We start from the raw sequence: 12063 nt of genomic DNA on the forward strand, positions 1-12063 counted from the left end.
TTCAATAAATATTATCAACGAAAATTATTTCAATTTTCCAGAAACATCAGAAAATTTAAATGTTCAAACAATAAAAGAAATAATTGAGCTTAACAAAAGCGTATCTTTTGCACCAAGCAAACTTTGCCCCAACCATCAAAAATTTTATTGCCATAAATTTTCATCAACATATGACATACTATTAGGTAGAAAATATCTCAAAGCATGTCAGGCCGTTATTAATTTCGAAGAAAATAGTGTTACATTATCAAATCACAAATTCTATTTCAAATACACCAATAAAGAAGAAAAAGAAGAATCAATACCTTATCCTCCCCCAGAGTTCGAATATGAAGCATTCGCACGTGAAATAAATAACGGTATCGAGGAAAGAAACGAATTTAGACTTGATCATTTAAATTCAGAAGAAATAGAAATGTTAAAGAAATATTGCATGAATTTAGCGATATCCAGTATAGGAAAGTTGAAAATTTGACCTTTACCAGTACAATAAAACACAACATCAGAACTAAACACGAAGACCCAATTTACAAACACCCATACAAATACCCACAAATCTTTGACGAAGAAGTCAATAAACAAATTAATGAAATGATAGAACAGGGAATCATTCGGAAATTGAAATCGCCCTATTGTTTACCAATCTGGATCGTACCTAAAAAAAGTACGCATCCAAGGAACAAAAGTTCCGCCTAGTAATTGACTATCGTAGTCTAAATGAGATTACTGTCGATGACCAGTTCCCAATACCAGTAATGGATGAAATATTAGACAAACTTGGAAAATGTCAATATTTTACAACCATTGACCTCGCCAAGGGATTCCATCAAATCCAAATGGACCCTAAATCAATCGATAAAACCGCATTTTCAACTAAACATGGTCATTACGAGTACACACGAATTCTTTTGGACTAAAAAATGCACCAGCAACATTCCAAAGATGTATGAACAATTTATTTCAAGATTTAATCTATAAAGATTGTTTAGTCTACTTAGACGATATTATTGTTTATTCCACCTCATTAGAAGAACATTTGGCATCACTAAAAAAGGTCTTTGCTAAATTGCGCAATGCTAACCTAAAACTATAATTAGATAAATGCGAGTTCTTGAAAAAGGAAACAGAATTTTTATGTCACGTCATAACTACAGAAGGAATCAAACCAAACCCAGACAAAGTCAAAGCTGTTCTAAAATTTCCAATCCCGAAAACCCCGAAAGAAATAAAATCATATAGTAGAATCAATCAATAGTAGAATACTTAACCAACATGAACTTAATTATTCAGCCATAGAAATGGAACTACTATCTATCGTACGGGCAACCAAATATTTTAGGCCATACCTCTTCGGTAGACATTTTGAAATCCTACGTGATCATAAACCCCTTGTCTGGTTGGACAATATCAAAGAACCTAACATGAAGTTACAGAGATGGAAAATAAAATTGAACGAATTTGATTACAAAATAAAATACTTACCATTAAAAGAGAATTATGTGGCAGACGCCCTTTCCAGAGTAAAAATAGATGAAAATCTTTTATGTGAAGAAATAAGTAGTTCTAGAGCTACAGTACATAGTGCCCAAGAAGATAACGAAAACCTAATAGCCATTTCAGAAAAACCCCTGAATTATTACAATCGTCAAATAGAATTCAATAAATGCAACGAAAATAAAGTCAATGTTACTCACTATTTTCACAAAACGAAGATAGAAATATCATATGTAGAAATGACCAATCAGTTTGCTAAAGAAATTATTAAGGAATATTTATGCTCAAAAAATAACGCACTTTATATTCAAAACGACACAGATTTTCAAATACTTCAAGAAGCTTATCTTGAAATAATTAGCCCAGACAGCCAAACAAAAACATTGAGAACCACTTACAAGTTAAAAGACATTCCCACTTATGCAGAATTCAAAGAAATTATTCTTAAAAACCATGAATCATTACTTCATGCAGGTATCACTCAAAACTGGTTTAAAGAAAAGTACTATTATCCAGACTATCAGAAATTAATTCAAAATTTCATTAATGAATGCTATATTTGCAATTTATCAAAATCAGAAAATTTATTAATTTAATATTTAATATTTAACGCTAGAGAAAAATACGTGATGGATTTCTATTTAATCGACAATCAACAATTTTTATCTTGTATAGATATTTATTCAAAGTACGCGACTTTAGTCGAAGTCAAAAGTCGAGATTGGCTTGAAACAAAAAGGGCAATCACAAAAATCTTTAACGATATGGGTAAACCCTTAGAAATCAAAGAAGATAAGGACTCAGCTTTCATTTGCATAGCTCTTCAAAATTGGCTACAATCTGAAAACGTTAATAGAAGTATAACATCGAGCAAAAATGGTGTTTCCGACGTGGAAAGATTCCACAGGACTGTAAACGAAAAGCTAAGAGTTATTAATGCAGAATCTAGTATAGAAGACAAACAAACTAAATTTGAAACTATCCTTTACACATATAACCATAAAACCAAACATCTAACGACAAACAGAACCCCAGCAGATATCTTTATTTACGCAGGCATACCTCTTTATAATACACAAGCTAACAAAGCAAAACAAATTGATAAATTAAATGAAAAATAAATACACAGTATAAACAAGCCCCTTAGTTAGAAGCCCCTATGCAGTTAAATGAAATATCAATAGTAAATACATTACAAGATTATACCCAAAATATTTATGTAACCAACAATGTAACAAAACTAGAACCAATCTCTTATATCCAAGCTAAGCAAATCATTTCTGAAAAAACTGCGTATAACAAAATATTTAATATCATTACTACAACATTTATAATTACACTAATAAGTTTAACCCTATGTCTTATCTATAAATTTAAGTCAATATCAAAAAAAATAATTATTACACAAATTAAGAATGAAACTTTTGTACAATCAAGTGACTCAGCTTTTGACAATCCCAAGAAATTTCAATTGCAACACAGCAAGCACATCCAACTCTATACCCTGTATTTCCCGCCTGAGCACAGGCTATTTTCTATGTGTTAGGGGAGTAATATATCCGCATCTCCATCCACTCACACCACTCAATTTCCCACTCCAATCACCCACATAACTTGATCCCCCTTTAGTCTAGAAAACAGCGGATGTTTACTGCAACCGAGACTAAACAAATGTCCCCAAAATATCTTCCAAGCGTGAGAACGCTTAGTTAGAAAAAATCAATAAGCCAATCAAAATCCAGATCCCTTGTCACCAGATAAAAAGCTCCCAATACTAATATCAAAAGCTTTTTAACCGAACTTTAATCATATCTGTATGAATAATCATAAGTTAGTTCTTAAGACGCTTTGTTTCAATAAAGATCGTTTTTGAGTCTCACCAATCCAAATTTTTTTAATCAATGAAAGAATTGGATTTATAACTATATATATGTATATTTGTGGTTAGGGTACTTAAAGGTCGCATATACGTTAGTTTTCTTTGCAAGCGACAGTTACATGCGAGAAAGAGACAGGGACACGCGAGCGGCCAGTAAGAATGAGAGTAGAGCGTTTGATTCGGGGCGTGTGTGTAAGCTACGAGCATTCTCTTGCCATATCTCTCTCACTCTTACACACAGCTTTGATTCAACCGTTTTTTTTTTGTCATTCCTTCATTCACACTGATTTGCAAGTACAATCGCGCGTTGAGTTTCGTGTTAGTGTATTTTTTTTTATTGGGCGTAAAAAAAAAAAAAAAAAGAAAAGATTTTTCAAAGTGCGTGTGTGTGCGAAAAAAAAAACGGTGCATTGGCTCTCACATGTGTAATGCCGCATCCGATCGTGTGAGTGTGTATGAGCGTCGCTGACTCTCGTGTATGTGTGCGCTCACGATACGAATTGTAATCAAGTTTCTTTCCAGCAATGTCGCTTCACTACAAGAAGCCCAGGGGCGTGAGCGACGTACCGCCGGCCTGGCTGACTTGAAGGCCTTCAATAGTAACGACAATGAACCCCCAGAAATCGTTCTTTCTGAAGACATCGTCCTCGGGAAACCTCGTACCCACGGCCCGCACGAGGACACAAGGGGGACCACTTCTTGGTGGGTGCGCCTGGCCAACGTCCCCCTCCCTTCTAAAGAGGGGCTCTTCGCACTAGGCAAGAATTATCTAAAACATTGTATCTTAGCTTTAATCATAGCACTTTTGTAAACCGCACTCATAGGGCCCCGTTAGTACACTCAGAATTAAGGGTAGTTTTAACACACCATATATTTCACAGTATGTCACAGCAAGGAGACGACGACGGCGATCGCGAGGCCGACATAGCCCGGATCGTCGAGTAAATGATAGCCGTATGGAGGATCCAACGGTATCCACTAGACCGGTGGGGCAAACCTGCCCGGAAGAGACCATCGTCTCGGCCGCAGCCACGTTCTTTGGGTCAGTTCCAGTGCCCGTGTGCCCACCGGATATGGCACTCGAACAATGGTTACGCCCCCACTTCCCCAAACGAAGCCCCTTGTCTGGCCAGCAGAGCGCGTTTTCCGAGAGGAAATGTTCGTGCTGCCGTACCCAGGGCCGGACCCTGGTGAAGTGCTCGCCGTCCCGATGGAAGACTACAGAGCTCCCGCCGCTGATGACTGTGGATTCAAGTCCAACTCGCCGTCTCCCCGTGTATCGGACACCCCTCTGCGGCCCTTACACGAGTCCCCTAAAACCCGCGCAGACCCAGTCCGTTTGTGAGTGTCTGGAGAGACGTCAATCTCCAGAAGTCGTGGAAGCAGCCATGCCGGACACCCCTCTGCGGCCCGTGTATGAGCCGATAAGCCCCCAGCGAACACGGGTGTTCGCCTGACAACCGTCAGGGTCCGTAAAAACTCCATTTGACAACGCCGACGATACCCCAGACCCTCCGGGCCCTCGACCATCGCTCGCCCCAGCAAACGACACTGCTACTCCGCCAACTCACGCCAGCCCTAGACCAACGTCGCGAGGCCCTTTGCCACACCCGCGGTTTCCAATTCCACCACCGGAATGGCTCGAAGACACTGTTCAGCATCGAGGTTAAAGTACACGGGCGAGTCAAGGTCCATTTCGTCCGTTTAAAAAAAGGACACCGTATGACAAGTCACATTATCGCTGTAATCTAAACTACGCCCATGTAGGGCCCCTTTTCATTTTTACTTTTATTTTTGATACGCCCATGGAGGGCACATTAAATATCCCAACATCAAAACTAACTGTAGTTCTTTTTTTTCTGATAGTCAGTACTTACGATCTACGCCTCCCTCTCTTTATAGCTACCGTCTTGATGTGGCTGCAGCGTCGACGCGTCGCGGAAAGAACAACCTCCCGACAGCAGACGCTGCGCTGCATGCCGACGCTAAAGAGACCATGAGAAAATCGAAAGTGAAAGAGAGAGACGGCGATTGAGACGCGTTCCAAAGCACAACACGCATCGTATGTTTTCACCGTTAGGACATAAGTAAGCAGAGCAATGGTGGGTGAACAGAGAGTTAGAATTAGAAGAAGTGACTACGAGAGTGCAAAGTTGAACAAGTGAAACCAACAGCAGGAGTAAAAGAAACAGTGCCCTAAAAGAAAAAGATCAAGTAAAATCCAGGATTAGCAGGTGAGCCCATGTTCTAAGATCCCCTTTGCTTGAGTGCGGTCCCTTCCCAAATTACAAAAGATGTTTAGAATTAGTTAATTATCAATAAAATCTATACTATTATCGTTTAACACACCCAGCATTATTTCTTTTTTGTTACCAAATTTATGTCTTCCCTTTCCCTTCCCTTTTCCTTGCCTACTTAACTATTTGAGTGGAGCCGAAGGATCAGCGGACTTCGGCAGGATGAGTTATTCTCCTGCAGACGAAGTCAGTCGCTGATCTCCAGGCTTAGTCACTCAAGGTGAAGAGGCAACGGATCTTGGCCAAGCGGGTTTTGCTTGGCAGTCGAGATGAGTCGTTGCAGTTCCTCTTTACCATCCCTTTCTAGTAACCCCACTAACATTTCCTTTCAAGCCTTCCTTTCCCAGTCCAAGAGGCAACGGATCTTGGCCAAGCGGTCTTCGCTTGGCAGACAAGATCAGTCGTTGCTACTCCTCATGGACTCTCTTCCTACCCCTTCCCCCCCCTTTCCTTTCCTCCCCTTCATGTGGTCTCAGTCTCATATCATAATACTCATCAAGGTCTCCAATCAAATAAATGTTCTGTAGACGGGACTCTGGGACTGAGAACTGTAACCCAGCCAGAGCTTCCTTACAGATGGCGCCCGAGCAGGCACCTTGATGAGTGTTATGAGGGAAATGTTAAATTATATATATATGTATATAAAGTTTATTATATTGATTATGTTTATTAACTAAAGTATTATAGACGATTCTGAGTGGTTAGGTTACAATATTGGTTTTGTGAAATACAACTGAGAACAAATTTAATTGAGTTTTGCGACAACTTTCGACTGACAACTTTCAACTGACAACTGACGACTTTCAACTCTCAACTGCAACTGACTGCTGACGACTCTCGCTCCAATTCGCTCTCTCAATGTTCTTGTACACGCTCTCTCAATTACCAGGGACGGGCATAACCATTCTGATCTGCACAACACCTATTCACATTCGGCAATCCTGATTATCATCATCTGTCCCAGATGATTTCGGATCGTCATTGTCAACAACATACCTCCACAGTTTCATATTGTCGGAACTTGTGCTGGTCTGATTCGGTCCTTCCACTTGGGCTGCTTTGCGTACATCATAGCGGCCGTTCCTCTTTATCTTAGTTACCTCATAAGGACCAAGAGAACAACTGGCCAATTTCCGGCCTGCGACAAACTGGGTTCGCTTGATTGCGACGAGATCACCCAACAAGTACCCATGATACTGCTTGCGTCCTTTGTCAAAGTTGCGTTTGTAAGTCATCTGTGCTTCTAATATATTCTTCTTGGCTTCGTCACGCAAACTCTCTCGCTCAGCATTAAAGTTATTGATGAATTCTTCGTTGATTAGACATAATACTCGATCTCCTGCTTGTGCACACATTTTCGTCCCAAACATCAGCTCAAATGGTGAAACTTTTGTAGATGCGTGGACCTGTGAGTTAAGAGCCTTTTGAACCTGTGGGACATATTTGTACCATTTGCTCGACTCTTCTGCAGACAGCTTCGATATGACGGCCAGTATGGATCGATTCACGCGTTCTATTTGCCCGTAGCCTCGAGCAACTCCAGTGGTTGTAAGGATGTGTTCGACTCTATTCTCGGCGACAAATTCTGCAAATGCGTTCGACAAAAAGGCAGAACCTCGGTCACTTATAATACGTTTCGGGAAACCAAATATGTGAGACCATTCTGTCAGCTTTTTTATGACTTCATCGTGGCCTGTTGACTTCGTGGTAAAGAGTCACACATATTTCGCAAATCCGTCTACCATGGCAAGGATATATTTGTACGACTTAGACGTGGCATCAATCGGCCCCAAATGGTCGATATGTAAAGTATGCAACGGGGTGTCACCTTTATCAATTAAATGGATCTGACCTTCTTGCTTGCCAAGTTTTTTGCTGTGAATTATACAACGTTTTGTGTTTGTGCAAACTTATGTATATATAGTTTATTAATAGATATTTGTACAGTAGAAATCTGGATATGTAGTAGTTGTAGTTATAGTAGTAGAAGTAGAAGTCCAGTAGTAGAAGTCCCTCGTAGCTGTAGTAGTAGTCGCGGTAGTAGCAATCCCTCGTAGTTGTAGTAGTAATCCCTTATAGCTGTAGTAGTAGTAGTAGTAGTAGAAGTCCCTCGTAGTTGTAGCAGGGAAGTCCGATGTTGTTCCGAAGCAATTAGTAGAACGACTGAGAAGTGCAGCTGTTAACAGACCTTTTAACAGTCCGACGATAACAGCTTCTTAGAGATGGGTCACATACGTAACACCCCTTAACACCCAGATGGGTTAAAGAATTCCGGGGGTTGTCTTTTCCGACTCGATCTGCGAGGAGTCACTGGAGCTGGGGACAATGGTGCCGGTTCAGACAATTCAGGACAGTCGGGTATATCATCAGATATCGAGACTGCATCCTCAGCAGGTAGTTCGATTGATTCCGTGTCTTGAGTACTTTCGACAGGCGGAACCCGATGGCGAAGTTGGTCGAAGTGACGTTTAATAATGCGGCGATCATGTAAACGAACGTTGTATGAAATGGGGCCTGTCTGGTCCACAATTTCGCCTTCTATCCAATTTGGACCGGGGGCGTAGTTACGGACCCAAACCGGAGCACCAATAGAAAACTGCTTATCATTTGTTAGGTCGCAGACCTTTCCGTATGTTATTTCCTTGGGTTGAATTTTGTCGAAATATGACTTAAGCTCTCGATTACATAGTAGTTCTGCAGGGGTACGATTTGTCGTGGAGTGAGGGGTAGTATGTTGGCTAAAAAGATACCGCGCCAGTGCGAGATCTATGTTAAGATTTCTATCAAACTTTTTCAGGTAATTCTTGGTACTTTGTACCATGCGCTCGGCTTGCCCATTTGTGGCAGGATGAAATGGAGCCGACCGAATGTGTCGAATCACGTTGTTTTTCATAAAGATCCTGAATTCTTCAGACGTGAATGCAGTGCCATTATCTGACACTATTTCGTCAGGTAATCCGTGCGTTGCAAAAAGCTGTCTCAAGAATTTAATAGCAGCAGCAGATGATGTAGATTTCACAACAGAGACTTCTAGCCATTTCGAAAATGAATCCACGACTAGTAAAAAGGTATTCCCATTAAAGGGGCCAGCGAAATCTATATGAAGGCGTGACCAAGGTTGTCTGGCAGATTCCCAATGATGTGTAGTTGTATGAGGCTGTTCGTTTCGGTTTTGCTGACAGGGATTGCAACGTTTCACAAGTAGCTCTATTTCAGCATCAATATTAGGCCACCAAAAGTAGCTTCGAGCCATGGCTTTCATTTTTACAATCCCCGGGTGTGAAGCATGCAACGCTTGAAGTAAAGCCGGTCTAGATGGTTCGGGAATCACAGACCGGTTGCCCCATACAAGAATTCCTTTGTTTGCTGAAAGCTCATGTCGGCGAGAAAAATACGAGTAGAGCTGATCTGAACGATCAACTTTTCCATTGGGCCATCCCCTTAACACCCAGGTCAGAACCTTTGATAAATGCGCGTCCTTCTTAGTCTGTAATGCTAGAGATTGAGCGCTGACAAGTGGTGTTCCAGCCCATTCAATCATTAACACTTCTTCTGTAGTGTTGCCTTCGCCTTGTTGTGGTAATGGGCATCGGCTTAAGAAGTCGGCGTTGCCCATTTTTGATCCCGGTCTATGAATTAGTGTAAAGTCATAGGCATTCAAGAATATTGCTCTTCGAAGCATCTGTGTGGAAATTACATTTGGAGTTGCCTTGGCCGTTGTAAATATTCCGAGCAATGGGCGATGATCTGTGACGAGAGTAAAGGAACGGCCATATAGATAATTGTGAAATTTTTTAACGCCTGATATAAGCCCAACGGCTTCTCTGTCGATTTGCGAGTAGTTTCTTTCTGTCTTGGAGAGAGTTCTAGAATAAAAGGCAATAGGCTTCTCTGATCCATCCTGAAGTTTGTGGCTCAGCACCGCTCCGATTCCGTACGGAGATGCATCGCACGTTAACAATACTGGCAATTTGCCATCGAAATGCATTAGCACATTTTGTGAAGTTACAAGATTTTTAGATTCATGAAGGCATCTTGGTGTTTATGGGCCCACACCCATGGCGCATTTTTATCCAGTAGACGGTGAAGCGGTTCTGCAACGGTTGCCTTATGTGGCAGGAATGCGTGGTAAAAATTGATGAGTCCCAAGAATGCTTGTAATTGTTTCTTATCTTTTGGAGCCGGAGCGCACTTGATAGCTTCGACCTTACTGGCACACGGTCTTATACCCAGTGCATCGATTTTAAATCCCAAAAATTCTACTGACGGAACTCCAAATTGACACTTGTCTCTGCGTAGGCGTAGTCCGGCCTTATCAAATCTTGAAAGCACCTCATTAAGACGCACCGCTAGCTCTTCCTCTGATTTTCCCATAACAATTATGTCATCGAAGTAGGGTAAAACACCAGAAACGTTCTGCAATATACGTTCGATGCAGCTCTGAAATATGCCCGGGGCTGAAGAAATTCCAAATTGTAGTCTGGTTACTTTGAAATAACCTTTGTGTGTACATATGGTTTGCATCAATGCAGACTGCTCATCTACCACTAGTTGTTGGTACGCCTGAGCCAAGTCGATTTTCGCAAATATGGATCCTCCTTCAACTGATGCTAATAATGAATTCATTGGAGGAATTTGATAGCCGTGTTGCTTAATCACTTTATTAATTGTAGACTTGTAGTCGCCACATATGCGAATAGTACCATCCTTTTTAATTACTGGCACTGTAGGAGTCGCCCAGTCGGAGTATTCAATGGGTACTAGGATTCCTTGGGAGCACAGACGGTCTAATTCTTCTTCATATAATTCTTGAATTGCAAATGGAATGCGTCTTGCTGGCAGTCGGACTGGTGTTGCATCAGTATTAATTTGTAATGACACAGGTGGCCCCCGAAAACGGCCTAATTCAGACGAAAACAGATCCTTATACTTCGCCAGAGTTGCCTCGATGCTAAGTTTAGCGTTAATGGCATGTATTCCTTCTATGCTGATGCCTAAGGGCATAAACCAGTTGCGTCCAAGTAAATTCGATCCACCGCTTGATGTAACAACCAGTGGAAGATTCGGAATGTATTTATTATCGTACTGGACAGATGTATCCACGATGCCAATAACTGGAATTCGGTTTTTCTGGTAATCCGTAAACTCTAGAGCACAATCTTGGATATTCGGTCTATCCGTTGGCCAGATGTAACGAAACGTAGCTTCGTCTATCATTGTGATCGCAGACCCCGAATCCACTTCGAATTGGCATTTTCGTTTATTTATAATTATTGTAACGATTTCCTTTGGGCAAATCAACGGTAGTATGCTGTGGACACTGTATTCTTCATTCGGCTTTTGCTTGTGTGGTCCTCGGTAGGAGTCATGGCCACTCGATGTGTTGAATGCTTTACGACCCGGGTCTCTTACAGCCCTGCAGACTCGTTGAAGATGGCCTGCTCGGTGACAGGCATGGCACACAGTGTTCCGATGTGGGCACAGTTTCCGCAAGTGAGCACCCCCGCAACCATCGCATGGCTGGTGGTGCTGATTGGGTCGGCTTGGACGGATCGCGTTAGTCTGCACTTCGTGAATCGACTCAGTGCTCTCAGCTGTATTTCGCATGGCCCAAGCGCTGTGAGCAGCGGCCTCACTAGATGTGGCGCGTTCCATCGCGCGTTGAATCGTTAAATCTGCCTCTGCTAGAAGACTTTTCTGAAGACCCTCATCCTTCATTCCACATACGAAGCGATCGCGCAACATGCGATCCAACGCAGCTCCGAATTTGCAGTCGACAGCGAGAGTCCTAAGTGCAGCCATGTAGTTCGCAACCGATTCATCAATTAGTTGGTCTCGCTTGTGAAATTGGTAGTAGGCCGCAATTTCCGATTGACATGGAGACAAATGTTGGTTGAGTATTTCATATATTTCCGATAAACTCAAATCACTCACCTGAGTAGGGGATGCCAATGACGTTAGAAGCTCGAACAGTGGAGCGCCAGCCAGGGTAAGCAATGCAGCCTTCTTCCGTGCTTCCTCCGTAACGTCATTGGCCAGAAGATACAGCTCAAAACGCTGCTTGTAAGTTGTCCATTTGTTTGGGTGATTTAAATCAAATGGTTCTAACTGACCCACTCCTGACATTATCACTGATTTATTTGTTGTTTTGCGTTCTGTAGCAATATTCACTTTGGTGGGCTTTTCCTCATGTGATTCCAAATCAGACATTAGTAGTTGAATTCGATCGTATGTGTGTGTGTTTGAGCATCAATCCAAATTGCAGTAGTCGTAGCGCGTCTGTCTGCAAATGCGCGCGTTGGAAAAGTATCGTTTCTTTATTCCAATAAACTTGGCGCCAGCACGCATGCGGTTTTTGGCGTCTCTTTGTTCGCTTTCGCTTGGTCGATTGTA

General features: G+C 41.8%; 1 protein-coding gene across 1 annotated transcript; it reads right to left on the minus strand.

Moving 5' to 3' along the window:
* Nucleotides 1–6596: 6596 nt before the first annotated feature.
* Nucleotides 6597–11796, minus strand: LOC137572222 (uncharacterized). Its single transcript, XM_068283972.1, has 3 exons — nucleotides 10182–11796; nucleotides 9882–10127; nucleotides 6597–7255 (listed from the first exon to the last, which is right to left on the minus strand). The coding sequence occupies exons 1-3, from the start codon at nucleotides 11794–11796 to the stop codon at nucleotides 6597–6599; spliced, it is 2520 nt and encodes an 839-aa protein (XP_068140073.1).
* Between the last annotated feature and the right edge of the window lie 267 nt (nucleotides 11797–12063).

This window comes from Drosophila tropicalis, unplaced genomic scaffold (assembly GCF_018151085.1).
Source record: "Drosophila tropicalis isolate 14030-0801.00 unplaced genomic scaffold, ASM1815108v1 contig_281, whole genome shotgun sequence".
In the NCBI taxonomy this organism is placed as follows: Eukaryota; Metazoa; Arthropoda; class Insecta; order Diptera; family Drosophilidae; genus Drosophila; species Drosophila tropicalis.